The sequence below is a fragment of the Drosophila ananassae genome, chromosome 2R (genome assembly GCF_017639315.1).
Source record: "Drosophila ananassae strain 14024-0371.13 chromosome 2R, ASM1763931v2, whole genome shotgun sequence".
Classification (NCBI taxonomy): Eukaryota; Metazoa; Arthropoda; class Insecta; order Diptera; family Drosophilidae; genus Drosophila; species Drosophila ananassae.
Window position 1 is genome coordinate 8,844,975 of NC_057928.1, and position 27,248 is coordinate 8,872,222.

The 27,248-nt window shown below is 41.2% G+C and overlaps 6 protein-coding genes and 1 long non-coding RNA gene across 10 annotated transcripts in view; 3 read left to right on the plus strand and 4 right to left on the minus strand.

Annotated features, from left to right (window-relative positions):
- The window catches only part of LOC6493644 (frizzled-2), an 89,470-nt gene extending 87,739 nt beyond the window's left edge, over nucleotides 1–1,731 (minus strand). The window contains exon 1 of the mRNA XM_044715139.1: nucleotides 1,162–1,731. The gene's annotated coding sequence lies outside the window, so the exon portion shown is untranslated. The remainder of the gene's footprint in view (nucleotides 1–1,161) is intronic.
- Nucleotides 1,732–13,595: 11,864 nt separating this feature from the next.
- LOC6506303 lies at nucleotides 13,596–14,254 on the plus strand. Of its 2 annotated transcripts, none has more exons than XR_001408930.3 (3): nucleotides 13,596–13,706; nucleotides 13,757–14,053; nucleotides 14,126–14,254. It is a non-coding gene; the product is annotated as an uncharacterized LOC6506303 (long non-coding RNA). The 2 variants fall into 2 exon arrangements; XR_001408929.3 differs by having other exon boundaries at nucleotides 13,775–14,053.
- Nucleotides 14,255–18,799: 4,545 nt separating this feature from the next.
- LOC6493643 (39S ribosomal protein L21, mitochondrial) lies at nucleotides 18,800–19,651 on the minus strand. Its single transcript, XM_001958117.4, has 2 exons — nucleotides 19,460–19,651; nucleotides 18,800–19,397 (listed from the first exon to the last, which is right to left on the minus strand). The coding sequence occupies exons 1-2, from the start codon at nucleotides 19,527–19,529 to the stop codon at nucleotides 18,859–18,861; spliced, it is 609 nt and encodes a 202-aa protein (XP_001958153.1). The 5' UTR covers nucleotides 19,530–19,651; the 3' UTR covers nucleotides 18,800–18,858.
- Nucleotides 19,652–19,718: 67 nt separating this feature from the next.
- On the plus strand, nucleotides 19,719–21,431 carry LOC6506304 (ruvB-like helicase 2). 2 transcript variants are annotated; one of them, XM_001958116.4, is made up of 2 exons: nucleotides 19,719–19,842; nucleotides 19,899–21,431. In XM_001958116.4, the coding sequence occupies exon 2, from the start codon at nucleotides 19,910–19,912 to the stop codon at nucleotides 21,353–21,355; it is 1,446 nt and encodes a 481-aa protein (XP_001958152.1). In that variant the 5' UTR covers nucleotides 19,719–19,842; nucleotides 19,899–19,909; the 3' UTR covers nucleotides 21,356–21,431. The 2 variants fall into 2 exon arrangements, with proteins under 2 accessions (XP_001958152.1, XP_032310610.1); XM_032454719.2 differs by having other exon boundaries at nucleotides 19,731–19,842; nucleotides 19,902–21,431.
- Nucleotides 21,432–21,754: 323 nt separating this feature from the next.
- Nucleotides 21,755–24,726, minus strand: LOC6493642 (lysophospholipid acyltransferase 5). 2 transcript variants are annotated; one of them, XM_014908993.3, is made up of 4 exons: nucleotides 24,584–24,726; nucleotides 24,186–24,301; nucleotides 22,753–23,783; nucleotides 21,755–22,674 (listed from the first exon to the last, which is right to left on the minus strand). In XM_014908993.3, the coding sequence occupies exons 2-4, from the start codon at nucleotides 24,292–24,294 to the stop codon at nucleotides 22,315–22,317; spliced, it is 1,500 nt and encodes a 499-aa protein (XP_014764479.1). In that variant the 5' UTR covers nucleotides 24,295–24,301; nucleotides 24,584–24,726; the 3' UTR covers nucleotides 21,755–22,314. The 2 variants fall into 2 exon arrangements, with proteins under 2 accessions (XP_014764479.1, XP_032310609.1); XM_032454718.2 differs by lacking the exon at nucleotides 24,584–24,726 and having other exon boundaries at nucleotides 24,186–24,572.
- Nucleotides 24,727–24,916: 190 nt separating this feature from the next.
- Nucleotides 24,917–25,638, plus strand: LOC6506305 (BET1 homolog). Its single transcript, XM_001958114.4, has 2 exons — nucleotides 24,917–25,114; nucleotides 25,205–25,638. The coding sequence occupies exon 2, from the start codon at nucleotides 25,242–25,244 to the stop codon at nucleotides 25,593–25,595; it is 354 nt and encodes a 117-aa protein (XP_001958150.1). The 5' UTR covers nucleotides 24,917–25,114; nucleotides 25,205–25,241; the 3' UTR covers nucleotides 25,596–25,638.
- Nucleotides 25,639–25,694: 56 nt separating this feature from the next.
- On the minus strand, nucleotides 25,695–27,171 carry LOC6493641 (protein max). The gene is made up of 5 exons (XM_001958113.4): nucleotides 26,930–27,171; nucleotides 26,792–26,857; nucleotides 26,546–26,653; nucleotides 26,356–26,479; nucleotides 25,695–26,298 (listed from the first exon to the last, which is right to left on the minus strand). Exons 1-5 carry the CDS (start codon nucleotides 26,972–26,974, stop codon nucleotides 26,150–26,152), a joined length of 492 nt encoding a protein of 163 aa, XP_001958149.1. The 5' UTR covers nucleotides 26,975–27,171; the 3' UTR covers nucleotides 25,695–26,149.
- Between the last annotated feature and the right edge of the window lie 77 nt (nucleotides 27,172–27,248).

The following is a 27,248-nucleotide window of genomic DNA, read 5'->3' on the forward strand; positions in this document are numbered from 1 at the left end:
CTTCTCCCATTCAAACGCCAGACTAACTCAATTAGAGAGCGCAGACAGAAGTTGCAAGTTGAGTGTTACTTTGACTACCGGCCAACATGCGACGAGTGGCAAGAAATAAATAAATATATATTTTGAAGCGGCTGAAATGCTTTTAGTTTTTAAATTTGTGGCATTAAAGCTGGGAGCGTTTCGGTTCAACTTCAAGGGGGCGACTCAATGAACAGTCAGCCGGCAAAAAACCGGCAGAGAAGTACTGGCAAAAAGTATCTAGATACTTTTTGCAGCTAGCTATCTAAGAGATACTCGCACATCAGAAACACAACAGTAAAAGCAACAGCGATGTCTGGGCTTGTAAACTCGTCTACTAAATATGCACTCGGAAAATAAATGTTACTTAGTGAAATATATATAATTTTTAAATAATAATGAAAGGAGATAAAACATTATTTTTTACAGTTTAGAACAAGTTACTGTAAAGCTTAAAAATTAAGGCTACAACTTTAAACAACTTCTATACAATACTTTTTTGAAGGTCTAGGAAATGGCTAGTTTTAAGAAATCTTAGTTCTTTGAAAGGATTAAACCATTAAGTTAAATGAACATACAGTTTATGTTTAATTTAAATGAAAATATTAGCAAATTTTATTAGAACCTACTTCCAAAAAAACCTTTGTTGAAATATGTATCTTTAAAATGTGTACTTTTTAGATCCCTTTTCGGGAAGACAAATATAATGAACTAAAGCTTATTTTTATGAAAAATTTATAAGAAATTCAAATTATACTATAAAGAGCTTTTTAAGTGAAAAACCTAAGCAATAAGCAATTTTCTTTCTGTGTAAAAAATAAAAACAAAACACTAAAGAAAATAAAAAGCAAACAACAAAAAAAACTTGACGTCGTCTGAGTTTTCAGCTCTCTGTGCTCTCTTTTGTGTTGCAGCTGTGTGTGTGAGTGTGTTGTGCGAGTGTATTTTGCTGTTGTTATTTTTCGCATTTTCCCCCAGAAAATGTGAATGATTTTCCTTCACTTTCATCAACAGCTGCGCTCACACAAATGGAAGTTTTATTCTTTTTCTACTATTTTATGGTTTTATTTTTTTGTGGGGATTTTTGTGTTTTTTTTTTTTGTTTGGGGATACACACATGGGGGAAGCTTTTTGTCGCTTTACCGTTTTGGCTATTTTGTTGTTTTTTTCTTTTATTTTGTTGCTGTTGATTTCGTTGTTAGTGTGTTGTTGTTGCTTTTTTTTGTTGATGTTTTTTATATTCAGCTTTTTGTTTTGTTATTGATTTCTTGGTTTTGTGTTCTTCGCCGGCTTGCCGACTTGCAAATGCCGCCGAAATTGCAATCAATTGCAGTTTTATATCCGCCGCACACAGACACAGGCACAGGCACACACACTGTCACTGTCACACATAAACACCCACACACCCAAGCACCCGCCACGCGATGGCGATGGCGACTTCGACGTCGACTGCGCTGCCAACGTCGTTGTTCGTTAATTAAACGCGCGATTTTGTTTGTTTTTAGTTTTTGTTTTTTTCGCTTATTTTTTGTGTTTTTATATTATGTGTTTGCGGGATGAGCTTTTGTTATTGTTATTATTATCAGCATTCCGCTCTTGGTAATAGCCTGTTTGCGGTATATTAGCGCTTTTCTGCCGCCCTATCTGCCGCGATGTGTAGTTTTTCCGGTGATTTCCACTTACTAACTGACATTTCTTCCGACTTTTCCAAGCGGCCAGCAGCGTTTTGTTTTGCAAAATCGCAGGCAGAGAAAAGCAGAGAAAGCCCCAGCGAAATGGAGAGAGCAGTCAGCTGTGCGCCGGTCTGGAATATCCTATTTCACAACCAGTTCCAGTTTCCCAACCATTCCGATTCGAATTAAAATTCAAACATTTTAAAGGTTTTCTTAAAATAAATACAATATTAAAGGCGAACCTCAGCCAATATTTCATTAAATATATGAATCAACTACATATTAATAAATTATTTCATAAATATAATTTTTATTGAAGGTTAAACTTCAATACGAAAACACTTTTGAATTCAAAAACTCACAACATTCCTGTAGGCTAAAACCTAGAAGAACAATCTGAAAATGAAACACCTAGTGCGCAGGTCCTCTTCCCACATTTCTCTCAATCTCTCAGAAGGACTCTCGCAAGTACACAAAAACAAAAGCCTGGCTAACTGCCCAAAGGGGGTAAGTCTGCGAGAGGGCCAAGAGATGGGTGGCAGGGGGCAACCACCCACCGTGCGGGTGTATATTGCTAATGGCAGCAGCAGGAGCCAGAAGCCAGGAGCCAGGACCAAGAACTGCCGGCCGGCCTGTTTTGAGCCTCCAACTGCCAACAACCAACTGAATGCGGTCAGCCCCAAGCCCAAGTGGCCGAGTGGCTACCTGAAGGATCGAATTATTGTAGCCATAGCCTTGCTGATGCAGTTGACAAATGTTGAGCTTCAGTTTGGTTTTAGGTCCTTTAGGGGTAGGGGTTGACCGCCATGAAACTGGGAATGGATTCAGGAAATGTTTGGTTTTATAAACCCTTCTAGTGACATTTTAGTGTCTATCAGAATTAAATGAAATTAAAAAAAAGATAATAAAGAGATGGATTTAATAATTTCTCCCCAAGTTAGTTTATACATCTAAGATATATATATTTCCTTGTTTTGTTTGCAATTATAGATCCTCCCACTCAATGAGTCCCAGTCATACCCAAAATATTTCAATTCAGAAAAGAAGTGGGGTATTCTTTTTAACCGAAGCCCCCGCAACATCTATCAATCGACACCGCCGCAATATTTTCTCAACAATTAATTCCATTGATACACATTTCGGGGCTCACCTGCAGTGCATTTGAAATCCGAAAATTTGTTTTCGTTGCAATTAGAAATTTTATTATGGCTGGTGGGTGGCGGATTTTTGGGAACTCGTTGTTTAAAAGGTCCCCGAGGAGCCACTTGGCCGAGGAATGTCTGGTCTGGTCTGGTCTAGTTGTTGTTCCAAGCGATACTTTATGGCCAAAACAGAAGATGGTCGAGAGCAGTTGTTTACCTGCCACAACGCCCAAAAAGAAAAAAAACAAGAACGCCCAGAAATTATGGCACGCGTGCTGAGCAATTAGTTAAAAAGCACTGGTCGAGGGGGCGGATTAGGGAGGGCGGGGCTGGGGGCATACTATATCTGTCCGATTCACAACGGGGGCGGCACTCAATTTGCCATTTTTATGAGGCGCTTGGAAGCGAATTGAAAACAGCCCACGAGATATTTCATTTGTATTCTTATTCTGTTCTTATTTTTATGTCGAGGGGTAAACAATCGTCGAAAAGATTGGACTGGGGATTGAGGATTGGGGAAGACCAGCATGAAGTTCTAGGGGAATTACGTTAACCATCATGCCTCTCAGAGGGAAGTAGGCCCTCAGATCCGAAAGCTGTTGCCTCCTACTTGGAGATAATTTACTCGCAATTTTCAGGGAACTCGCCCTCATTTGTTAATCTTAATGATTTGTGCAAATGCCGTTAAATGCCATTTGACATTTGTCAAGCTGAAGTGACCTCAATGCAGAAGTGGGTGGACCATCAACCCAACCTTAATGCAGTACAAAAAATAAAGAAAACTATAAAAAAAAAGGTAGTAGGGGACATTTTAAACCTCCATTTTAAGCTTTTTTTCATTCGAATACATTACATTCAACCCCTGAAATAATTGTTTTATAAAAAAATTATTAAATTATAGTTAGTAGATAACATTTTCCAACAGTGTAAAAAGGAAATGGTCGACTATCCCGAGACCAAATTGAAACTGATGAGCCAACACTTACTCAGTCACTCAGCCACTTCCTCATCCTCTCGGGCCCTCGACTGGCAAGTGAGCCGTCACTTTCATTCCCTCATTGTAATCAAAATCTATGATGTGTTATTTAATTAAAATTATAAATATTATAAACAATAACTGCAGTTGTGTGTGCTTGTTTGCTTGCCTCGGTTATCTGTCAACGCCAGTTGAATAAAGTGTTTACTTTTGGGCTTTCAATGTCGCCACCGGCAATTGAAAGCATTTTTTCACATCAAGAGAAATTTAATTTAAAATGCAATCGTATGAGTTATGCTGACAGTTAAGTAACAAAGACCAGAACTAATGAATATATTAAAAACTATACTATAGAAGTATAGACTAAATTATTGCAAACAAATTATCGACAAATTCTGGCATGATTTAAGATTAAATGTAAAATAAATTTGTCGGAATTTTTTAATAGATTCAGATAGAGCTCCTGGATAAACCATAATTTATGGCCATAGTCCTGCCACATCTACAGTGCATGTCCTTACAGCATTTGGCTTACCAAAAAAAACGTCCTTTACACTTTTATTTTTGTTATTTGCTGCAATTTCCACTGATTAATTAATAACAATAAAAATGGATTGAGAGTGAGCGGAAAATGGGAAAATCGAATGGAAAAAAGCGTTAATGATTAAACACAGTAGCTGGCCAACAAAAGCGTCGTCACACTGCGACTGCAACAACAACGCCAATTTGTTTGTTGCTTTTGATTTATAGTGGGAATGCAGAAAGGCGTAGCACACTTTCGGGGGCAGTCCCGCCTGCTACTGCCACTGCTGCTGCTGCTGCTGCTGGTGCAGTTTCAGGAAAAGCTATAAATCAGTAAATGGTAAAAGTGGGCGACAACGCGTTTTGTTGCATTCACCATGGATGCAGTTTTTTTATTGTTATTCCCGCTTGTTTTTTAACAATTTTACGGGATGTGCAAAATTCAATGAAGCGACCAGCAAGCGACAAAACGACGAAGCGGTACCGCCAACAACAAACCTGACAGCAGGCACACGAAAAATTTGCATCACACAAACAGGCAACTACACACAAACACATACACACTGATGCCAACAGGAAACATAAGGCCCAAAGACACTGCAAAAAATTATATGTTGTTTTAGAAATCAGAAATTCAAACAAAGCACTTTATGCAAAGGATATTAATAAGCATCTAAATAGGCACTTTTGGGAATATTTTAACTATAAACTTAGTAATAAAAAAAGCCTATAAACATATAATTTTAGGCCTAGAAATACTATTCTCTCTGTTTAGATGAACACTGGCAGAGACACACAAAATGTTAATGCAAATAAATTGCCTGCTGACTTTATTTAAATTTCCCATAAGACACACATGAACGAAGACTACACATTAGAGGGAGACGGAGCTGTAGAGGCAGAAAGAGAGGGCCAGAGAAATGGACCAGAAAGTGGGCGGCAAGGAGGCAAGGACACCCCTGAAAGCTTCGCCTCCAAAGGAGCCTCTAAGCAAAGTGTTAGGCCGGAGTTTTCACATCCGCTCCCTAACAGACATGTGTTGCCTGTGGCAGCTTTTTGTAATTTTAATTTTGATTTTAATTTGTGTTGAAATATTTACATAATCACTGACTGACAACAGTGCAAAAGATGGCTCACAAGTCTTGCCATGCCTCTTGGCGGGGGAGGAGGGTGGAGTTCAGTGGGAACATCTGCTGGGAAGGAGCAGATTTTTGGTATCAAACTTTAATGAAAATTTATAAGGTCTGCATAAATGATTAAGTGAGCATGTGGCGGGCTTCCACCTCACTTTTCCTTGTGTTTTAAAGAAGCAATACCGACGTTTTATTGCCTAAGCCGCAGGCGTTGGTTTTAAATAAGCCAAAAAATTGTAGCACAACCAAAAGGCAAAATAATATTTATTTTTCAAAAGATAGGATAGCCCTCTGGCTTCGATTAAAAATTGATGAGTTTTAGAGAAAATTTTTGAATCAATTTTTACTTTATTTTTGTCTTCTTTCTAATCAAATATTTGTTTAAAAAATATTTAAAATGCCAGAGCAACCTTAGAAACTCTACAGAAGCTGGCCTTCAATTTGAATTCTCGCCTGGTTAGCTCCAAATTCTAATTAGTCCTGAAAATGCGAGTGCATCCGTATACGCCTTAGCCCTCAAAAACTTGATGTCTGTTTTAATTGCACTTGCAGAACCAAAATAAAAAATGCCAACGCACAAACATATATATTTTTAATTAGAAGCCAAACGTAGGTCTATGTTATCCTTAGCCTGTTTTCTACATTTTTGTTTTTTTTTGCAATTAACTTTGGCAAAGACCGCTTGAAGTGGGAACTCGACTATTCGCTCAAAAAGCAGCAAGATGCAATCGCTTTCACTTTGGCAAGAGATCAAAGGCAGCGACAAACATATGCCCCATTGTTGAGCCCCATAGATACTTCCTCGAACTTTCAAACGCACTGGCAGTTAGGACGCTTAAAATGCAACTCCGAGCGAGTCGCGCGGCATCACAACAATAACAAATGCAACTTCAGGCGAAAGCTAAACGCAAAAAAATTGTTTCCAGGGGGTGGAGCAAGGTATGGAGAAAGGGTTGAGCCACAAATAAGTGAATGAAAAAATATTTATGAATGGAATGCAACTACCTCTGGCAGATAAAAGCCGAGGCACAGGCACAGGAGGCTACAGGCCATAAATACAGGTAGTCGCACACTGAATGGCTTCGTAAACGATGCCAAGTGGGGGAGTCCCACTTGCACTGAGAGAAAATTTTAATCCTTACAGATATACTATCAGATAAAGCTAGTTTAAAGGTAGTGTTTATTTTTCCTCAGTGTAGAAATAGAGTTGAAGTCCTAAGTGAATTGCCGTACACATACGACTTCATGACAATGGGCCTCTCTCTACCGCAATTGCATTGTGCATAGTTTTGCCAAAGTCCTGGTATCCTGGGCTCCTGCGTTTCCCCTAGTTGCTAAGCCTCTTTGATTTATGACATGTGCGTTTTAAGTTTGATTATTTTTCCTTTTTTGTTTTGCAAGTTTGCTAGTCGTCGGTACAGTCGCCCCTTCTATTAATTGGCTAAAGCGAAATTGTTGCGCACGTCCTGCGGTTTGGCAATGTCCTGAAAATAGCAAAGCGTTTGCAGTTCGGTGGAAACACAATAAAAAATAAGCAAATGTTTAAATTTGTTTAGCAATAAAAATTCTTGATGAATTTAGTTAAGAGGTGCTCTAAAAAAAAAAAAAGGTAACTTAGTCGAACTTTTGAATAATTTTAAATTAGAAAATACATTTTCTAACTTTTCCAAATATTTTAATTAAAGAAAGCAGACACTCTTCATTGTCTACCAGTTCCTAAAACAGTTTCCTCCTAAAATCTGCATGTTAATTTTTGTGTGAAACGCAAAGACAGAGATGCAGCATAAAAGGATAACACAGGAGGCAGCAACTAAGTGAAGATGCAACTGCAGAAGAGTCGAGGACTCGGCTAGGCTCAAAAAACCAGAGGGGTTGAAATGTTAGGCCAAACGAGCGCCACAAATTGCGGCAGAATGCATTCGCATTTTTCAAAGGCGAAACAGGGTAGAAGGGGGGAGAGGAGATAGAAGGCGGCTCCAGGACACGCAGGAGGATGCAATCTCAAGTGGTTATCTGCGAGGCCCTCTGGACCTGAGGGACATGGGGACCAAAGTCAACATCAAAGTTCACGCCGACAAAGCGTCGAGAGTAAATGTTTAATGAGCGAGGCGAACGGGGAATGTAGTTTTCAGCTGAGAAAGGAGTTAAGGATCAGGACACAACGACTCCTTCAAGCCCGGGCGCAAGCCAATTAAAACAAAAGCCAAAAAACAAATGCACTCCAAGCTGCAAAAGTAGGGAGTTTCTCCTCCCTGCCTTTCGAGGGGTGGAGGCCCAAACGCGTTTGACAGTGTCAAAGGACGAAAAGGACGAAAGCCCGAGAGAGAGAAAGAAAGCCTACCACGTGAAGTGTTTGGCAACATTGTTGGACCTTCCATGTCCCCCCAGCCCTCCGTCTCAGGCCCCCAGAACGCACTCCAAGCAACAGTTCTTCTTTGAAGTCAAAAGGATTTTTCCCAGGCTGCAGCAGCAAAAATCGCAGGCACAGTAAATTAGCTACACTTCACTCCGGGCCAAAGGACTTTCCCCGGAGTGGGCGGGTGCTGGAAAAGCTCCATCTGGCTAATCAAGGTGGAATATTAATCGGGGTATGAGATTAGCTTCCGAGGAAGGTGCCATAAGACAGTAAGAACTAGAATTTATTTAATAAATAAATAATTGACGAGCTAATTGTAAGTTTAATTAGAATTAGATTTGAAAGAGAGACTTTACTTTAAAACTCATAATTGTAAATTTAATTTATGATCATGGATTACACTGTGCGACAAAAAAAAAAAAACGAAATACACTTGGGAAAGGATATAGTGTAGGTTGTTAATCTGGTCGAAGAGAACTCAAAAATATTTTTTTTATATTTTTGGAACCCTCCAATTTTTATTTATTTAAAAAAAACCGTTTTTCGGTACTTTTTTGCGCTTAAAAATTCCTGAACGCGTTTTTTTCAACCGATTTCAAAATTGTCGGTGTTTTTCAATAGTTAAATGTTGTAGCTTTTGAAAAAAAAATATATCTTCGATTTTGTTGAACAAAAAGGACAAAATTTTTACACCTGAAACTGAAGTTTTCGACTTTTATTCGAGTTTTTCGGATTTTGATGCCAGTTTTTCGGTACATCTTACAAAAATTCTGTCATTTTTGTCACATATCAATGTTGTCCCATTAATTCTGAATAAAACGAGACAAATTTCATCAATAAAACATGAAAACTGGTGAAGTTATAAAGCTTTTCCCAAAAAAAGTCAATTTAACCTTGCTTTCGCTCCGGAGTACCTGTGTGTATAAGACAGGAATATGCTCTTCTTCTTATAGTGCTCCCATGGTTTTATTGACTTTTTTTGGGAAAAGCGTTATAACTTCAACAATTTTTATTATTTTTTAATGAAATTTGTCTCGTTTTATTCAGAATGAATGAGACAACATTGATATGTATCAAAAATGGCCAAATTTTTGTAAGTTGTACCGAAAAACTGGCATCAAAATCCGAAAAACACGAATAAAAGTCGAAAACTTCAGTTTCAGGTGTAAAAATTTTGTCCTTTTTGTTCAACAAAATCGAAGATATATTTTTTTTTCAAAAGCTACAACATTTAACTATTGAAAAACACCGAAAATTTTGAAATCGGTTGAAAAAAACGCGTTCAGGAATTTTTAAGCGCAAAAAAGTACCGAAAAACGGTTTTTTTTTAAATAAATAAAAATTGGAGGGTTCCAAAAATATAAAAAAAATATTTTTTATATATGAGTTCTCTTCGACCAGATTAACAACCTACACTATCTCTTTTCACAAGTGTTTTTTCACTGTCGCACCGTGTTATTGGAGAGATAGTATTCCTTTCTTGGTTTACTCACCTTTCTACAGATAGCTGACATTTAATCTTTTTAAAAATGTGTCGCAAGCTGATACAAATCACCGGCTGATAAGTTAACAAAAGTCAGATACCAAGTTTCCTATAAAAGCCAAAAATTTGGCTACTGAATTTATAAAGAAATACCATTCCCAATAAGACAGAAACATGTTCAGAATTTGCAACGTTGTCGTGGCTCTGCTTGCCCTTTTTTCAGATGTCCTGGCAGGACCTACTGAACTCGGTAAAATTAATCTAATGATCCTAAGAGAATTCTCTAATACTTCTCTACACCCACAGATCAAGTGCACATTTAGATCCCCAAGGATTCTTGGAGCTGGCCGCCTTCTTCGAAAAATACAGTCTTTGGTGGCAAGGACCTCGTGTCCGAGTTGGTGGTGGGTCGGAGGAAGGTAAACGCCGAGATTGTGCCAGCCCGAATCCGAACTGAAGGAACTGCAGGTATTGCCCGATACAATGGCCAAAATCATGCCGGAACCATACGCAGTGGCTACGATTTTTTGGTAGCGACCGAGGGTGTAACTTTCGAGTGGATCAAAAGTGAAAATGGACGCCTTGAACCCGGAGCCGTGGCTGCGGGCACCAACGAACACGGAGAATCTGTAATTGTGTGCCGAGGACCAACTACATCGGGAGTGATCATAGGCTCTCTCTATCCCAGTAAAGAATTGTGCTACATTTGGCCCGAACATAAGCCGATGGTCAGACTCAGCGAGTATGAGGTCCTAGTGTCCAATAAGGAAACTGCATAAATAAGTTTATTCTTCTTAAAAATGTAAATATTAATAGAAACTAATAATTATTCATGAATTTGTAATTAAAACCTATTAAATTGTGTGTAAATATTCCAAGCAATATAACCCTAACTTTGAATCCAACTCAAAACATAATCCTTTAAATTATAGCCCATTGTTGTTTGTTTAAGCCTAATCAGTGGCAGTACTTTCGCCACAAAAAATGCTTACATCATGGCCAAGAATATGGCGATTCTAAGCCCGTATTTTCCTCACAATTTTCCTCGCTTTTAATTATGCTTAGCTGACAGGAGGGGCAACTACAATAACAATGTAATGGCACAAAGAGGATCAGGATGGGGAAACAGATGGGCAGCGGGGGGATCTGGGGGAGGGGAGGGGCAGCAGGACAAAGAGGAGGATTAGGCTGAGGAGGGGCTTTAGGCCCAGTGGCGCCCCGGCGATATGTGACAGCCATTTAATTTGATTTATGGCAAGTGAATAGCCTTGTTTAGGACGCGCTCGCTACAATGCGAACCGACAGCCGACACACAAGCCTGCGGGCTTCGCAGGATATGTGTGCATGTGTGTGTGTGTGTGTGTGTGTGGATGAATTTAACTCAATTTCACATAAATCAAAAATGTATCCAACCCAGCTCCGAATAACCAACCTCCTCCAACTCACCCACTTCCGCCTCATCCGCAGTTATTCATTCGTTCATTTCCCCGGTGTGCACCTTGGCGCTAATCGCATTTCAATTGTTGAAACGAATTGCGAATTGAATGAAGTGTTGAAATTTCACCAGATACACCTAGAGACACTGTTCAAAAAATAGTTGTTATATTTTTCAAAAAAAATATTAAATATAAGAAGCTAGAAAAGTTTAGGAAAAACTTGTAACAAAATTGAATCGAAGGGAATGGAAACCATATTTTTCAAAGGCTTCTGGTTTAGTAAAGAATAAAATTCTTAATATAATAGTAATAGAATTCTTAATAGATCTTCACAAAACAATTATTGTTTCTAAAATAATAATTCTTAGTTATTGAATAAAATAGATTCCCCTTTTAAAATAAAATGATCCCTAAAAAGAGACGATTTTCTCTAAATTCCTTGATCAGTAAGATACTTTTTAATGTGTCTAGATGTAATGATCTAGACCAAGTATTAAACTTTAAACCTTTTTTCAGAGTATATCAAGGAATAGATATGGATTTCCCCTACAAAAGAACAAGTTCATAAAAGTAAATCCAAAGCAGGCAACAATAAGCGAATTTAGGTGTCAAACAGCAGGTGGCAGTGGCAGGCAACGGAAGTGCCTGTCGTCCTTCGATTGCGGGTTGGGGTCGTATTCCGATTCGGGTTTTGGGTTTGGGGTTTTTAGGGTCTATGGGGACTGCTTGGGTATCGTCAGAGACAGATGATATCTTAAATATCCACACACTTTCAGACAATCACACATGGCTACCCAGCCGAATGTTATCAGAAAACCAGCAACAGGGGGGGGGGGCCACACAACACACAAAAAAAGAAAACTGTTGTACAATTTTTGACATGGGTTAGCCAAACAAAGGGCACCAGGCTGCGGTGGGGGAGTCAGATACATATAGTGTATATATAGGACCTTCTTTCGATATCGTTTGGCCGCTGCATGTATATTGGCAAACCGCAAGAACATCAACTGATGGCAGATAAATTAAATTTTGCGGTTCTAAATGGGCAATCAATGAGGCGTTTTCGCACAACAGGAGGGTTGTGGCGGAACTCCACCGAAAAACTATCTTGAAATAAAATTTAAAAATTGAACAAACACGAGCCAATAACTTGACCTCCGACAAAGGCGACAGAAGACTCCGCCCCTCGCAGACTCTGACTCGAAATGAGGAAAAAACGAACCGAAAAAGTTGTTTGGGAAAAGTTTCTGCGACGACATCAAATATTGACTCAAGCCGGGGCAAGTCTGAAGTGGGTGTGAGTGCGTGTACGGATGACACCTTCCAGGGGAGGTGGACTCCTTCCACCAGGACTCTCTTTATTGGTATTTATTCGACTGCCGGAATGCCTAATCAAACAGTCGACGGGTACTTGAAGAGCTCCTCAAGCCCGCAACACACAGAATACAACTAATATTGTGCGAAAAGGAAAGCCTTTAAGCCGGAAGGTGTCTCTGAATAAACTTGGTGGGACACAAAAGGATAGCAGATGCCATCCGATGCGTGTGGATTGAATTTGCGCAGAAAAGAGCCTCTGATTCTGTTGATTTGTCTATATTTAAATTGATTTTCAGTTGGAGGACAAAATAACCTAAATTGGAGATTGGGGAGCTCTTTGTTTTTATTTAAATGGGATTAATTAAATGAGACTCGGCCATAATCCCACTCCAGTCTAGACTCAACAGTTGACCAGTTGACACGAGTGGGTCAATGGCTCTATAAATGAACGCCGAATAAAACGAGTCACTGCCAGGACCTAGCCCAACTGCCCGATAGGTTCCATACAAATCCTATATCAAAAGGATTCCCTCGACTTTTTGCACTTATTCGTGAGGGAAATATTTATTAATTAACCATTATCGCTGGCCGGACTCGTTTTGAATGGCGATTCTGGCGCTGATGCTGATGCTGACTCCTGGCCACTAGCACCGATGATAAATTGATGTCTGAAGTGCAATTTGCATCCGAGAAGAACAAAAAACCAGGGAGGAATCAAAGGGTTGGCCGAAGGGATCGGAGTGACGGGAAATCAGCGGCTGCCATTGATGCCATTGAGATGTCGGACACAAAACAGCCAACAGAGAAGGGACTTCCGGCCGTGGCGGCAACCTGTCCGTTGATGAGCATCATTATGCTAAAGCGAGGACCTGCTGTCCTGCTGCAGCTTGTCCTGCGGATCAGGACACGGATCCAAAGAGTTGACAATTATGACAGACGCAGGCGGACAATCGACATTCGTTGTCAGGCGCCACTGTCACTGGTGGTGGTAGTGCTGCTGCTGCTGCTGCTGGAATTAACGCCATTTTAATTGAATTTTAATATTTCACACACGACTCAACAGCCGGAAGTGGAAGTCCGGATACAGAGCCGGAGTTAGGGGCGGGGAGTGGGGCCTGGAAAGTCACCCGTAACCGCAAGTAAAACGTGAAGAGTAGCCGGAATGGTTTATGGCCATAGCAGGAAAATGAGGTGGTGGGTCCGTTTCGGCCCTGGCTGACCAATGAAATAGCCATTATGGAAATCTGTTGCCAACTTTGGTCACATAACGGATAATGATGCATTAAATTCGGGACAGCTTGAAAAGCCCCAAAGCCCCAAAAGTGGGACTTAAATACGAATTTGCAGAAAAAGCAATAAATGAAGCAGATAGTTTAAACATTTTTAATTAGATTCATGATGACTTTTTGATAATAGTAGTATAAAAACCACTTTTACGTTAAAATGTTATTGAAATTCTCATGAATATCGGTAAAAAAGCTCAATCGGCTAGTAAGCACAAAATGCAACTCTGAAAAAGTGCTGGAAAACTCCAAAGCTCAGAAACAGTGTTGCGGAGCTGCATATTTTCAGCATGTTTCAATTTCTGCGATTAATTTGTGGAAATTGACGAAAGGAATGTCTGCAAGAGTCAATTATAACAAGAAGATGGTAAGCTTAAAAGATATCACCTCGAACACATACACTCAGAGTAATAATAGATCTTTATGCGCCGCAAGCGAATCAATCAGGCCAAAATTCGACGCCTCCAAACGCCATTCGATCGAAGACTTCTTCAATTGGAGCGCTCCATCAATAAGCTGCAGAGAGAAGTCAACCTCTACAAGAAGAAGTACTCGCCCCGAGTCAGAGCTCCACGGAAGCCAAGGACAATGGTCCGGGGATTCGACGAATTCAACTTCCAGCGCCTTCGTACTCTCGAGGCTATGGCCGTCAAACTTTTGTTTTCCTCTCATCATCCCATAAAATAAGTGGAACACTTCTCATACCATAATTGAGTTTGTATTTTTAATAATTTTTTTAAAATCTTACATCATAAAATATGATTTATAATATTCAAATACTTTCAGGCTTTAAAATTCATACCTCATCTGCAAAAATAAGGACATTTCCATTCAAAATGGTACTATATTTATGAAGCTGGTTATTTATTTGTAAAGCAAAGTTGTTAATTAATATTTTAACTATCTTAAAATAAAACAAATATTGACAATTACCAGTAGGTTTATTATACTTTTTTTCTAAAAAGGCTAAGAAAATTCAATACGCTATGCTTTTAAATGAAACATAATAGTTCTACTCGTACAAAATGAAGACTGTAGAAGATGAATTCCAAAAAATTTAAAAATATAAGAATATTATGAAACTTTAAACTAAAAATTTACAAACATTTGCGTTTATTTGAAAAAAAAAAATGCAATTGGTAAGCACAACTGCACTGATTCCCATTTGCAATTGTAGAATCCACAAGTTCAACACCGAAGCGGCGTATAAATATAGCCACTAGGATATACACAGGACGAGGAAAACCTGATCAAATATTTTGTCACGACCAACAATTTCCTGATGACGGCACCAACCGGGCCACCAATGGGGTGTGCCAGAGTCCAAATATTAAATGCCATTGTGACAAACGCCGCCAACTGGCTATGAAACTGTCAACTATTGATGATGATGATGACGGGGACAGCGAGGACCAAAGGAGCTCCTCCTCCACCAATCGAATAGATGCCGCTTGCAATCAGCGAGAGAATCGAACAGGACTAAAAAGGGGTTTTTCGGTGCGAGTAGTGCGAGGACACAAACGCAGTTGGCAATTTCTTCGTGTAAAATGCAAATTTCAACGATTTTCAATCACAACTTGGCACTCAGAGCAGCTCTTTGTTCCACTTGGTCAGTGCTGGCGGTTCAGATTATGGCCAGGATTGCCAGGACACTATTTAAGGATAATAAAGGATATTTTATAGTCAGTGTTAGGAAGTTAAGAAGTTAAAAATATGATGAAAGACTAGAGAACTGATAGGATCCTATAAAAGTGTCTCTATTTCACTGTAAAAACTTGTTAGTTTTAAAACCTTTTTCTAAATGGATACATTAATTAAGTTAATAGATAGACTGTAGTATGGATCATAGGAAATAGGACTCTATATGTAGAATTATATCGATCTTCCTGCTGAAAACCAGACATCTCTATATCCACTACTTTGAGCGGGCACACAGTGCGTATGAGCAATGGAAAAGTAATTAAATTTAACAGACAGCGATGGGAACTGCACGGACTACTGTGTCCTGCGTCCTGCATCCAGCATCCTGCATCCTGTGTCCTCTTCTCGGCACTCTGTCAATGCCCGGCTAGTTAGACTAGCAAAATAAAAGAAATATTGGGAAAACTGTCATTATTAACGCATTGAACGCGGGCCCTGACAGCTGTTGCCGCCCCAAACACACACGCACACACCCTCTTGCTAAAAAAAAAGGGGGTGGAAAAGTGGGAGGGGCTGTAGGTGGCGGGTAGGTGCCATGTTGACACTTTGCCGAGACCAAATGACATTTATTGAAATTTCATCATTAAGAGCTGGGAAATGGGGGCGCCTCCCGGATAAAGCCGCCTGCCACCCGAAACTTTGATGCTCGTCGAACTTATTTAAATTCGAATTGTGACACGTGCTGGGTGGAGAGAGAAAGAGTTGGAGTAGATTGTCATATCAACATCAGGTTATCAAAGTAGTACAAAAAAGAAAATATTAAGGGAAAATCGTTGAGAACCCTTGCCAGTGACTTCATGGGGAAATCACGTTTTTTTTTGGCATCGCAAACAACAATTCAGTGAACTGAAAAATATCCCCAAGGAGTGCAGTGTGGAGCGGGCATTTTCCACATTTTTGCATAATTCTTAAGAAAAACTTTTCAAGTTATGCGTAAGGTGACAGAAATCGTCATCATCCCCTTATCGTGGGCTGTATGATATGTGAGTTTATAATTCGAATGTAATATGCTTTTGGCAAATTGATGGAGACGAGGGTTCTCTCTGGGAATCGATATAATGCGAAAATAATACATCCATGGACGGTGAAGTTCTTATGAAAAAGAGGGCATCTGATGGATATGCAAAGCACGCTGGAAATAAATGGGATGTTCAGGCCAGAAAACCGATTTTAAATTGAAATCGATTGCGTTTGAAAGGATCAAGGGTGGAGGTTTCACATTATATTCTTTTGAAAACTTGGATAATAGTTTTTATAATAAATTTGCATTGATATTAATAATTTTTTTGTACATATTAGGTCTTTAAAATCATATTATTTTATTTCAATTTTTTTACGGGGTTTAGGAAACTTTAAAATATGGTTTTTAGATTAAAAAAAAACAAGGTTTTTCAAGTGTCAATGTATTTAATATTTTCCTTTTTTTTTTAATAATCTTTCAGATTAAAAAAACCTCAGAAATCATTTAATATGAAAAAAAAAAGTGTATAAGCCTTCAATAAAAGTGGAATTACAATCAATTGCCCGAGCTACCGCCACCGCCCTTTTAAATCCTAGAACCACATCAAAAAGCCACCCCTGCAAACTGGCTGTGAGTCCTGGAAGGCCATGCCACATCCTCGGTCTTGGGACAGGATTTGACCAGCCTGGGGGCTCGACGGGCCCGGTGTCTAATCAAAAATGCAATGTTTGGCTTGGTTAAGCGGAAATCGGTAGATTGCGTTCGCACAGTTTTCGCTTGTTGATATTAACACATTCCGCCCACACTCCCCTGCCCACTTCTCCTCTGAGCATCCTGGGAAGGATCCTGGGGGTTAGGACGCGGGTGCGGGACGGAGGTGGGTTAATGAAACGTCACAGATGATGACGACGTTGGCATAAGATTTCAATGATATGTCAAAACTGAGTGATGCTGATGATGGATGGGCGGTCATAATACAGTATCCTTCGTCCTGCTTAGCACTGTGAAAAATAAATTATATTTTAGAGATATTTGCTCAAGATTTCTCCAAGAAAATATAACAATTTTACTACCTTAATATTAGTAGTTTATTAAAGAAGTACAATAATGTTTGAGGAATTTTATGGCATATCACTGATAAAAGTTTAAAAACAATTCTTATCTTACATCTTAGAAATTAATATTTTCAGAGTTTGAATTTTATTTAATTTCTTTCTGTGTAGACTGCCCCTTTCTCTTACTTTCTCCCTTTTTCGCCTCATACATCACACGCTTCTACGCATAAATTTACGAAATTTGGCCCAACTTGAGCCGCATTTACATGGGATTTCCAAGCAGGGAGCAGGGTGGTCCAGAGTGGTGGCTTAGATGGCCGCTTCTCGGTGGGTGGTGGGCGGAATTCGGAGTGCCACCCGCCATAGGAAGACAAACAAACCCGACTTCCGCTTGGCGGCAATTTCCGTTTTGTCACTTAACGCACATCAAATGCAATTTTCCTGGGCAAATAACATAATCAAGCGAAATAGTGGACGGGTGGGGGATGAGTGGAGTGGAGAACCAACCCCCAGACTTTTTCATCAAAACTTCATCCTAAACAAGCAGTTTTCCAGGTGACATTCTATCACACACCAAAATGCTTTCAATTTGTATTCCTACTCTTTTTATTTGGCGCAACCCATATTGAAATTTGATTTTCGCCGGCAAAGTGAAGTGCAGCTGGAATATATCACATTTTTGTGATGGATATTTGAGCAAAACTTGCCCCGAAGTGTCGACAATTGAATTTGTGCTGCTTGTGCAATTTGCAAAATTTGATGTGCCACCCATTAGAGGCATCCACGTCGGCTCCTATTTGCTGAAGAAATAAAGAGGGGTCCTGGAGAGAGGCAGAGGCTGGTATGTTAGGTGAAGCCATAATTTTTAATGGCATTTTTATATGGAGCGAAAGTGATTTTATTTAGAAGATGTCGAGATTGTCGAAAGGGATTTTGTGGGGAAGTGGTCTCCCTAGGAATCTGTTAAAATATAAACACTTGTAGCCATAAATCGTTCTTTTGATTTAAACCCAATCAAATTTAAACCCTCGTTCAACCTCAGAGGCATTTACTTTTTTTAGCTTTCGAGCCACCAACTATTTCCAAGCCACAAAGAAAAACTGAAACCGGAAAGGCCAAACGGAAAATGGGGCCAGGGAAAAGCCAAAAGGAAAAGCGAAGCAATGACTGAAAAAGTAAACGCCTTTGGTTAGTGAAAAGTGAAAGAGCAGCGTAAACAAATACGACAGCCGGCGACTCGGGAGCAACTTACATCTGCTGATAAAGAAACCAGCAGGCATCCTATATGTGGCATGTGGCATGGTCGACCGGGTGGTAGGGCCAGAGCGCCGCCTTTTAATGAAAGATGGCAACAACAACATCAACGATAAAAGGTTGTCATTAAAATTGCAGCGCTCTTCTCCGGTTGCTTCATTAGAGATGGCGCCTCATCTTTGTTGTGGTGCTGGGTGGGTGTCGCCGGGTGGCTGGCTGTCCAAACTAGGTTGCGTTTTAGGTAAATACCACCGAGTCGAGATGAACACGTCGAAGTCATTGAATCAAGATGAAAGTGGAATTTCAAATGAGAATAAAACGAAAGCAGAAGGGCAATCCCTTCAACAAAATACGTCAGAAGTGGAAGGAAAAGTGCTTCTTAGAACTAAAATTAGCCACTAAATCAGAAAAGATTATTCAAACTATAGTTTTTAGGCCCTTTAGAAATATCTCCTGCAATTGTGTTTTTGAAATGAGTCCACTTTTAAGTTCCTTAATTACCTTTACAAGATTTTATTTTCAATTTTTTCTTGAATAACAACTTGTAACTAAAACAAACGCTTCGAGGGCTCCGATTCCGGCTCAGTTTTCGCATCTACGGGTCGAGCCAACTCGATCGAGTTGATTCTGATCATGGTGTTGGGCGAGCGCTGAAAGTTGATCCGCATGTACTGCTTCCTGCGCTTCTTCCGGAAATGTGTCTTGGTGTGAGTCAGAGTCTTCTCCACCACGGTGGCTTTTACAGACACCAGTCCGGGCTCGAGAATGGGACGTCCCACCAAGGTGAAGTCCCTGGCTCCCGCCAGGAGGACCTTGTCCAGACTGATCTCGTCGCCTATCGTTGGGGGCCAGTAGCCCTCCACCAGAATAATGTCGCCCGGGGTGATTTTGAATTGTTTTCCACAGAGGTGGACCACAGCGAAGAGGCGCCCCTGCTCGGATTTGGCCACCTGCTTGTTGATTCGCTCGCAAATGCTCTGGCACTCCTTCAGCTGGTCCTTGGCTATGGCAGAGGCATCCACCGAACTGGGGGCTGGTTTGTTTTGCTGGTGAAAAGCCGGCGAAATGCTCAAGGAACGCATGGCACCTTCACAGAAAGAAGTTGTTATGTCACATTGTTTATAGTCAGTATTTGAGATCTCTACTTACTTGTTAGAGCCAATGAGCGATTGGGCACCTGGCGCAGCACTTGGCGCACAGTCTGCGCAAGAAAAGACATCGTTTTGTGCTGATTTTAACTCAAAATATACATAAATAATTCCCAATAAAATCGGTGTAGCCCAAAACAATGGGAAGTGTTCACAATAGACACGGTAACATTCCCTAACGCCTCCAAAAAACAGATGATTTAACATAATGTTAACTAACATAGAGCAACACTGTTAAAACCAGCATCACTGACAGCATGCTGCCGGCACCAGTGTTATAAAATCCAAGTATCTCATCGACTTACCACACTTCCCTACCAAAAGCAGGCCCGGCGTTCTGTTTCACATTTTGCTTAGCAACTTATTTTAGCTCCATAAACAACTGTAAGTCCATAAAACATTAGTATCGAGAAAATCCAGCAATTCGTGAAATATTCTAGAAGCACAGACAATGGCCGAGACGGAGAAAATCGAAGTGCGCGACATAACGCGCATCGAACGCATTGGCGCCCATTCGCACATTCGGGGATTGGGCCTGGACGATGTTCTGGAGGCTCGAGCCGTGTCCCAGGGAATGGTGGGCCAGAAGGACGCCCGCCGAGCCGCAGGTGTCGTGGTACAGATGGTGCGCGAGGGCAAGATCGCCGGCAGATGCATCCTGCTGGCCGGAGAGCCAAGTACCGGCAAAACGGCCATTGCTGTGGGAATGGCCCAGGCCCTGGGCACAGAGACACCCTTTACCAGCATGTCTGGATCTGAGATCTATTCGTTGGAGATGAGCAAGACAGAGGCCTTGTCGCAGGCCCTGCGCAAGAGTATTGGAGTTCGCATCAAGGAGGAAACCGAGATCATCGAGGGCGAGGTGGTGGAGATACAAATTGAACGTCCCGCCAGCGGCACGGGCCAGAAGGTGGGAAAAGTCACACTGAAGACCACCGAAATGGAGACCAACTACGACCTGGGCAACAAGATCATCGAGTGCTTCATGAAGGAGAAGATCCAGGCCGGTGATGTAATCACCATCGACAAGGCGTCGGGAAAGGTCAACAAATTGGGCAGAAGCTTCACCAGGGCTCGCGACTACGATGCCACCGGCGCCCAAACCAGATTCGTCCAGTGCCCGGAGGGCGAGCTCCAGAAGCGCAAGGAGGTGGTGCACACTGTGACCCTTCACGAGATCGATGTGATCAACAGCCGCACTCACGGTTTTCTGGCCCTGTTCTCCGGGGACACCGGCGAGATCAAGCAGGAGGTGCGCGACCAAATCAACAACAAGGTGCTGGAGTGGCGCGAGGAGGGCAAGGCGGAAATCAACCCGGGAGTGCTCTTCATCGACGAGGTTCATATGCTGGACATTGAATGCTTCTCTTTCCTGAATCGCGCCTTGGAGTCGGACATGGCGCCCGTCGTGGTGATGGCCACCAATCGCGGCATCACCCGCATCAGGGGCACCAACTACCGCAGCCCCCACGGCATTCCAATCGATCTGCTCGACCGCATGATCATCATCCGCACCGTTCCGTACTCCGAGAAGGAAGTCAAGGAGATCCTGAAGATCCGCTGCGAGGAGGAGGACTGCATCATGCACCCGGATGCTCTGTCCATCCTGACGCGCATCGCCACCGATACGAGCCTGCGCTATGCCATCCAACTCATCACCACCGCCAATCTGGTCTGTCGCCGTCGCAAGGCCACTGAAGTCAACACAGAAGATGTCAAGAAGGTATATTCGCTGTTCTTGGACGAGAACCGTTCCAGCAAGATCCTGAAGGAGTACCAGGACGACTACATGTTCAGCGAGATAACCGAGCAGGAGGAGCAGGACCCGGCTACCGGCGGGGGAGCCAAGCGCCGTGTGGAGTCTGGCGGCGGAGATGCCCAGCCGATGGAGCACTAGGGGGTAGTGCATCCTCCTCGTACATTCTCATGACCATTTTATGATCAATAAATAAGTTTCCTTGTATCTAAATGAAGCAATGCTTTTAATTTATCATTTTTATGAGTTTCATTAACATTTAGATTTTAAATTAATTTCACATTTAATTTTCTTGAATTATTTCTCTTACAAACAATACTTTTTATAGATTTTTTACATTTTTAGAATCACAATTAAAGAATTCCAGCGTTGGAACAACCATTTCAAAAGTACACTATAGAGATATTTGATATTTTTGACGAATATTTCCATTTTCTGGTCCCTGGCCACGAATAAACACATTTATGTACAAGTTTTGAATATTATTTCGTGCTCTCAAGACCCCAATCCGATACAATCCAATAAATAACGAAAACTTTGTACCTAAAAATAATTGCATTTATTCCGTTTTTCAATTATTGAAATTTGCACTTTGCGTGAGCATATCAAAATATACATATCTTTGCATCATCCTCGCGTTGTATAAAACTTTATATTTTATGGCTTAGGTAAGTCTCCTCTTTGAAGTTCAAGTACATTAATTCTGTAGCAGAGTTTGTTTGATTCTCAAGGACTCAGGTCTTAGTTAAGTCTCACATTTGATCTGTTTAGTTGCTAGTTTTCATCAACACTTATTCAATTTACAATTCCATAACATATACACTGATATTTTTCGCTATCTTATCGCCGTGAAGTACACTACTTTTTGGGGATAACTCTCCACCTTGACTAGGCCGACGATCTATATATGTATGAATGTAGAAAACTGCTCCTCAACGGCTAGGCTATTTAACAAATTTCTAGTTACAGTGGCGCACTATTTGGTAAAACTTATTTGGTTAGTCAACTAATTCCAATTTAATTTAATTCTCGAATTCCAAATAATTGTCAAGGCAAAACTAAAATTTCGAAATGTCTTTCGAACGCATTCTCGTTCCTCGCTAATCAGCCTTTTTTTCTTCCGGTTTCTTTTCCTCCGACTTTGATATTTCTTCGCTCTTCTTCTCCTGCAGCTTTCTATCTTCGCCAGCCTCTCGGCGCGACCCTCCTCGGGTGAGCTGCCGGTAAGAATGATAGAAGGCAGCCCATCCGATCAGGACAACAAAACCATAGTAGTTTACTGCCCCGTACACAATGATCCAGCGCTCGTACTTCAGGAACACGAAGGCCACCAAGCACCAGCCCATGTAGACAATGTTGTAGGACTTCAATACCACGAAATACAAAAGCTTATAGATGTCCGAATTCTCGAGAATGTGGCCCCACTTGGGCAGCACCACTTTGGTGTAGAAGCGTGTGATCTAAAAGTGGAATTGAAAATGTTATTTGAAGGCTTTAAATAGAATTCTAAAGGTCATGGGAAGTGCAGCAACACTCACTTGCTTTTCGGTGCTCACGACCATGTATTCCATAAGGAAGGTCATGTAGTAGCCGCTGTGATAGCCGTGCCAGACGGCCAGGAAACCCAATGCTGCTCCGTAGCTGATCGTGCGGTTGTTGAGGAACTTCAGCCGCTTGTAGATGTACTGGCCCACCCACTGATTGGTGTTTACGTTAAAACTCTGCACGTAGTGCTCCATGGTGTTGCCCGTTTCCAGCAGCTTCAACTTGACGTTGCTGCAGCCCGACCAGTCGGGATTCCCCTCGCTATCCACGCCCCTGTATGTCAGTCCGATGCAGATCAAGGCTCCCTCGGTGAGCAGCCAACAGGATATGTATTTGTATAGGCTGAACTTGGCCCAGAATCCCAGCATGTAGATCCTGTTCAGGAACGGCTCTCCGGCGAACTCCGGCGTGAGGAAGTACGAATCGGGGAGATAGCTCAGTCCAACCTGACACACGATCAGATAGAAGGCTCCTGCTCCAAAACGCCGTATGCCCGCGTCGTAGCTTCCTTCGTACTCCCGGTACTTGCCGTCGATGAAGTTCTGATAGCGGCGGTAGGGGAACTGCGGTCCCACCAGAAACCCACTGGGAAAGTATGCGAAGGCCAGCAGTTCCAGCGGCGATGGGAGCTCCTTCAGGGCCGTTTCCTTTTGGTCCTTGGACAGGGCATCTTCGCTCTTCAATCCGTCGGTTAAGTCGAAGCCAAAGCCAATCATCCGGAGCACCAAAATGCAGTGGGGCATCGTCCACAATATGTCGTACTCGTTGCTGGCCGTGTAGTAGTAGCCCAGCAGCAAGTATGTCATGTGGAATAAAAAGTTTATCGTCAGAAAGATGGTCGTTGCATTGCGCAGAAACAGGGCCAGGAAGTAAGTGGTCATGATGCCCAGCAGGGAGTGATATGTGTCGTTGCCGTAGTTGAAGTAGCAGAGTCCAGCGCCGCAAGAGGCGAAGAACATGTGATGCACAACCTTATCATTTATGCTGGCCAGGAATTTGAGATAGATCGCAGCTATTGGGTAACCTACAAGAGAAAGTGTATGTTAATCTACATATTCTTTATAAATATAGAACCATATCGTAGTGAGTCACACTCCTGAGGTGATACAACAGAATTGATAGTGAAGCGAACAATTTTGTTATATCTTTCCCATGAACTTATCAATTGGAGATTATAATGGTAGGCGTATTTCTTCCAATAGTGCTTGGTAGATAGTAACTTATAGTCCAGTTAACCAGTGCTTTAGTTGAGATTATCTTCCTCCAAGTTAAAAAGCTTTATGCATGACAGTTGTGCAAACATTCAGGCTGCAGATAACCATTATTTCCTTGAATGTGTGCAACACAATCTTCTAGAGAAACAGCTGCCTTCTCCATGTGACTCACTACCAGCACCTCTAGAGGATTGGAGGAACTCCCAAGTCACCTGCCAGAATGGTGAGCAGCAGTCGCAGCGCCTCCACGGGAACGCCCGCCGTCTCGGCTATTCCATCCATCAGGGAGCGGTGGGGCAAGACCTCCATGTATTCCGGCATGCTAAATCTGGAATAAAGAGTTGGGCATCTTATCAGTGGTTCGGCTCGCGTGGTGGTTCAATGTTCTCGTGGCTCTTATCAGTGCAATTTGTTGTTATTATTTATGTTAATTTCGCTTATTACGCAAATTTGTTTCTGATCATTGATAGAAGAGGGAAGGGGAGCAGGGGGATGCTATCAAACAACAACAATAACAACAACAAACGAGTGCACTTGGTCAGGGTCACTGAAAACGCCAATGACGTAGTTAGTGCCTCCGCCGAAAAAACAGATGATTTCCTTGACGCACTTGTCACCCGCGTCGATTTAAATAATTTATGCTTATTGATTTAATGGCCAAGAGTCGAAAAAAATGAATGGGGCGAAACAATCGAGCGGCTTAAGCTAAATCTAAAAGTTGGCCGAAATTACCTAAAGCCAAATGAGCCAGTGTGGCCAGCTAGGGCAGTAATAGAAAAGAGGATTAACCCATGTCGTTTATATGCACCTTAAAAAAATTAAATTAATTAACTAAAAACTGTAGCTATTTGAATAATATTTGATTTAATTACACTCGAAATTAGCAGCACTCTAATTTTATTACGATAGAGGGTCAAGGGTTAATAAACAATCTAATGGCATTGCGACAAGTTTTTATTACTGCTCTCTGGGCACACTGCAGGCCAACCAACAATTGCATTAGATTTTAAAAAGTTACTCTTATGAAATTTATTAACACAGACTAATTTCGAAATTCACACCAAGGGTCAAGGGTCTATGACCAGTCAGCGAAAGGGGTTACCCGAACAAAACAGCACTCAAACCATAAGCTTGCCACTGGGTGAGACATTGTGATAACGTTTACGTGTCACTGGCATGAAATTGTTGAACTTTGTAAATTTTATGACTAATAAACCTAATTGAATTGCAGCAATCCTGATGCCAAACTGGCACACACGGGGAACAGCATGCGACGCAATAACTATCCCTACCAGCCCCTGAACCAGCAGCCATCTGGATCAGGTCCCGCCAATCATGATTCCTTGGAGGCGGAAAATGAACTGGCGGCCGAGGAGCTGAAACAGAAGATCGGTGCCCTCAAATCCCTGACCATAGATATAGGAAATGAAGTCCGTTACCAGGATAAGTTGTTGCGCGGCATCGACGATGATATGGATAGGACAAGTGGCTTCCTGGGGAATACAATGACGCGGGTAGTACGGCTGGCCAAGCAGGGCGGCGGACCCCGCCAGATGTGCTACATGTTCCTTTTCATTCTGCTTGTTTTCTTCATCCTTTGGATTACCCTCAAGTTTAAATAGTTTTTTTTGTTTCCTAAAATATATACTAACGTATTTTTAATGAGTCATTTGCATTTTCGAAAAATCTGCAATGTTTTTAAAGGGAAAACAAGTATTGTGTCTTTAAGTTTTTATTTTATATGTAGGGCAAATACCCAGTAGATCTAGATCACTTTAAAGAGCGCTCTCATTTTTATTAAAATATATTCTTACAAAGTTTTATTTTTTTTGCCGTAAAGAGAGAATAATTTTCAGCTTAAAGTACAAAAGACACGTATATAATTAAGGTAGAAAGGGTGGGTAAACATTGCACTTAAGACTAACGATGATTATGGTTATAGGACGTGATACAGTTTTCGCTTTCACTGATTCTAATCGCTCATATGTATTGACTTAATTTGGAATACCATTTGTCGGGGTAAGCCTTTCTTAGACAGGGAGTTTGGGACTCTATAAAAAGGGATTTTATATCACCATGAATTATTCACATTTGTGCGAATTCGATTCGAGAGAAATGAGTGAAAATGAAAACCGCAACTGCCATGCACAGGCTGCGTTCTGATCTGTGGCAGCAGCTATGCGTGGAAGGTTTTCATTTTTTTGTTCCGCCTGCTATAGTCGGGCTGCTCCAAATCATCGTCGTCAGCGTCTTCGCTCCCGACTTCATCCTCGCTGAGGAATTCGGCAAAGGCATCGTCGCCATTTGCACATTCTAATGCTCGAACTGAAGTATAAAAATTAGATTATAGATTATCGTATAATGCAATGAAATAGTTATTACTTTGCTGATCCAGTATGATATTTTGTTTTTTGATCTCTTCGATGTCTTTTTGGTTCTCACTGATCTTCCGCCTCATGGTTTGTATGCATTCAGTGGTCTTTTTCAGGATCTGTGCGCGACTAGCCTGTTTATTTTAAAGATATAATTAAATAAAGCAATAAAATATCTTTCTACAAACTGTTGCTCTTACCTTTTCGCCCTTTAGCGTGGGTACCGCCTCCCTGAGGTTCGTGAAGCTCTCCTTGATGTGGTCCCTTCGCCGTCGTTCCAACGCATTGTGATGTGCTCGCTTTTCGGCCTTCAAAATTTATAAAAATACAAACTCATAAATATGTAAACAATTTATCGAAAAACAATAACAACAACAATCACATGTGCGTCTTGTTTATCAACAAAGTCAACGTGCGCAGCCACCTCTTGCTTTTGGGATACTCACCTGGGTGAAGTTTGCAGTGCTTGTGTGCCGGGAGGAGCCAAGGCCATTGTCCGAGTCTCCATCATCCTGAAAATTAGGTTTATTTCGAGATATTATCCATGTACATAAATAATTTTATTATTTTAATCATTTGCTTACGTCACTCTCGATATCAATGTCCCTGTCGTCGTCGCTCATGCTCATGGTTTTGCTGCAACTTCTTGTCCTTTTACTGTAATTTACAAGATTTCCTAGCGGACTCGGAGCTTCGAAAAACTCTGAGAAATGTTTATTTTTTTTATTTTTGTAAATACGTAAATAAAACTCTTATTTTGTTGTTGGTTTGCACGTTCTTCCTCGGACTCAATGTGACCGTATTGCAGGTGACGCAACTCACCGCTCAGATTTTAAAAAATACCAAAAACATTACCCATAAAAATATTCTGGAATCTTATTTTTAAAAAAATGTCAAAATATT

Coding starts and splice junctions, on each gene's coding strand:
- LOC6493643 (XM_001958117.4), bottom strand. CDS start 19,529: ATGTCTTTTCTTGCGCAGACTGTGCGCCAAGTGCTGCGCCAGGTGCCC. Junction 19,398..19,459: donor TCGCTCATTGGCTCTAACAA/GTAAGTAGAGAT, acceptor CTTTCTGTGAAG/GTGCCATGCGTTCCTTGAGC.
- LOC6506304 (XM_001958116.4), top strand. CDS start 19,910: ATGGCCGAGACGGAGAAAATCGAAGTGCGCGACATAACGCGCATCGAA.
- LOC6493642 (XM_014908993.3), bottom strand. CDS start 24,294: ATGCCGGAATACATGGAGGTCTTGCCCCACCGCTCCCTGATGGATGGA. Junction 23,784..24,185: donor GCTGCTCACCATTCTGGCAG/GTGACTTGGGAG, acceptor TTTCTCTTGTAG/GTTACCCAATAGCTGCGATC. Junction 22,675..22,752: donor TCGTGAGCACCGAAAAGCAA/GTGAGTGTTGCT, acceptor TTCCACTTTTAG/ATCACACGCTTCTACACCAA.
- LOC6506305 (XM_001958114.4), top strand. CDS start 25,242: ATGCGACGCAATAACTATCCCTACCAGCCCCTGAACCAGCAGCCATCT.
- LOC6493641 (XM_001958113.4), bottom strand. CDS start 26,974: ATGAGCATGAGCGACGACGACAGGGACATTGATATCGAGAGTGAC. Junction 26,858..26,929: donor ACATTGATATCGAGAGTGAC/GTAAGCAAATGA, acceptor CCTAATTTTCAG/GATGATGGAGACTCGGACAA. Junction 26,654..26,791: donor GCACTGCAAACTTCACCCAG/GTGAGTATCCCA, acceptor TAAATTTTGAAG/GCCGAAAAGCGAGCACATCA.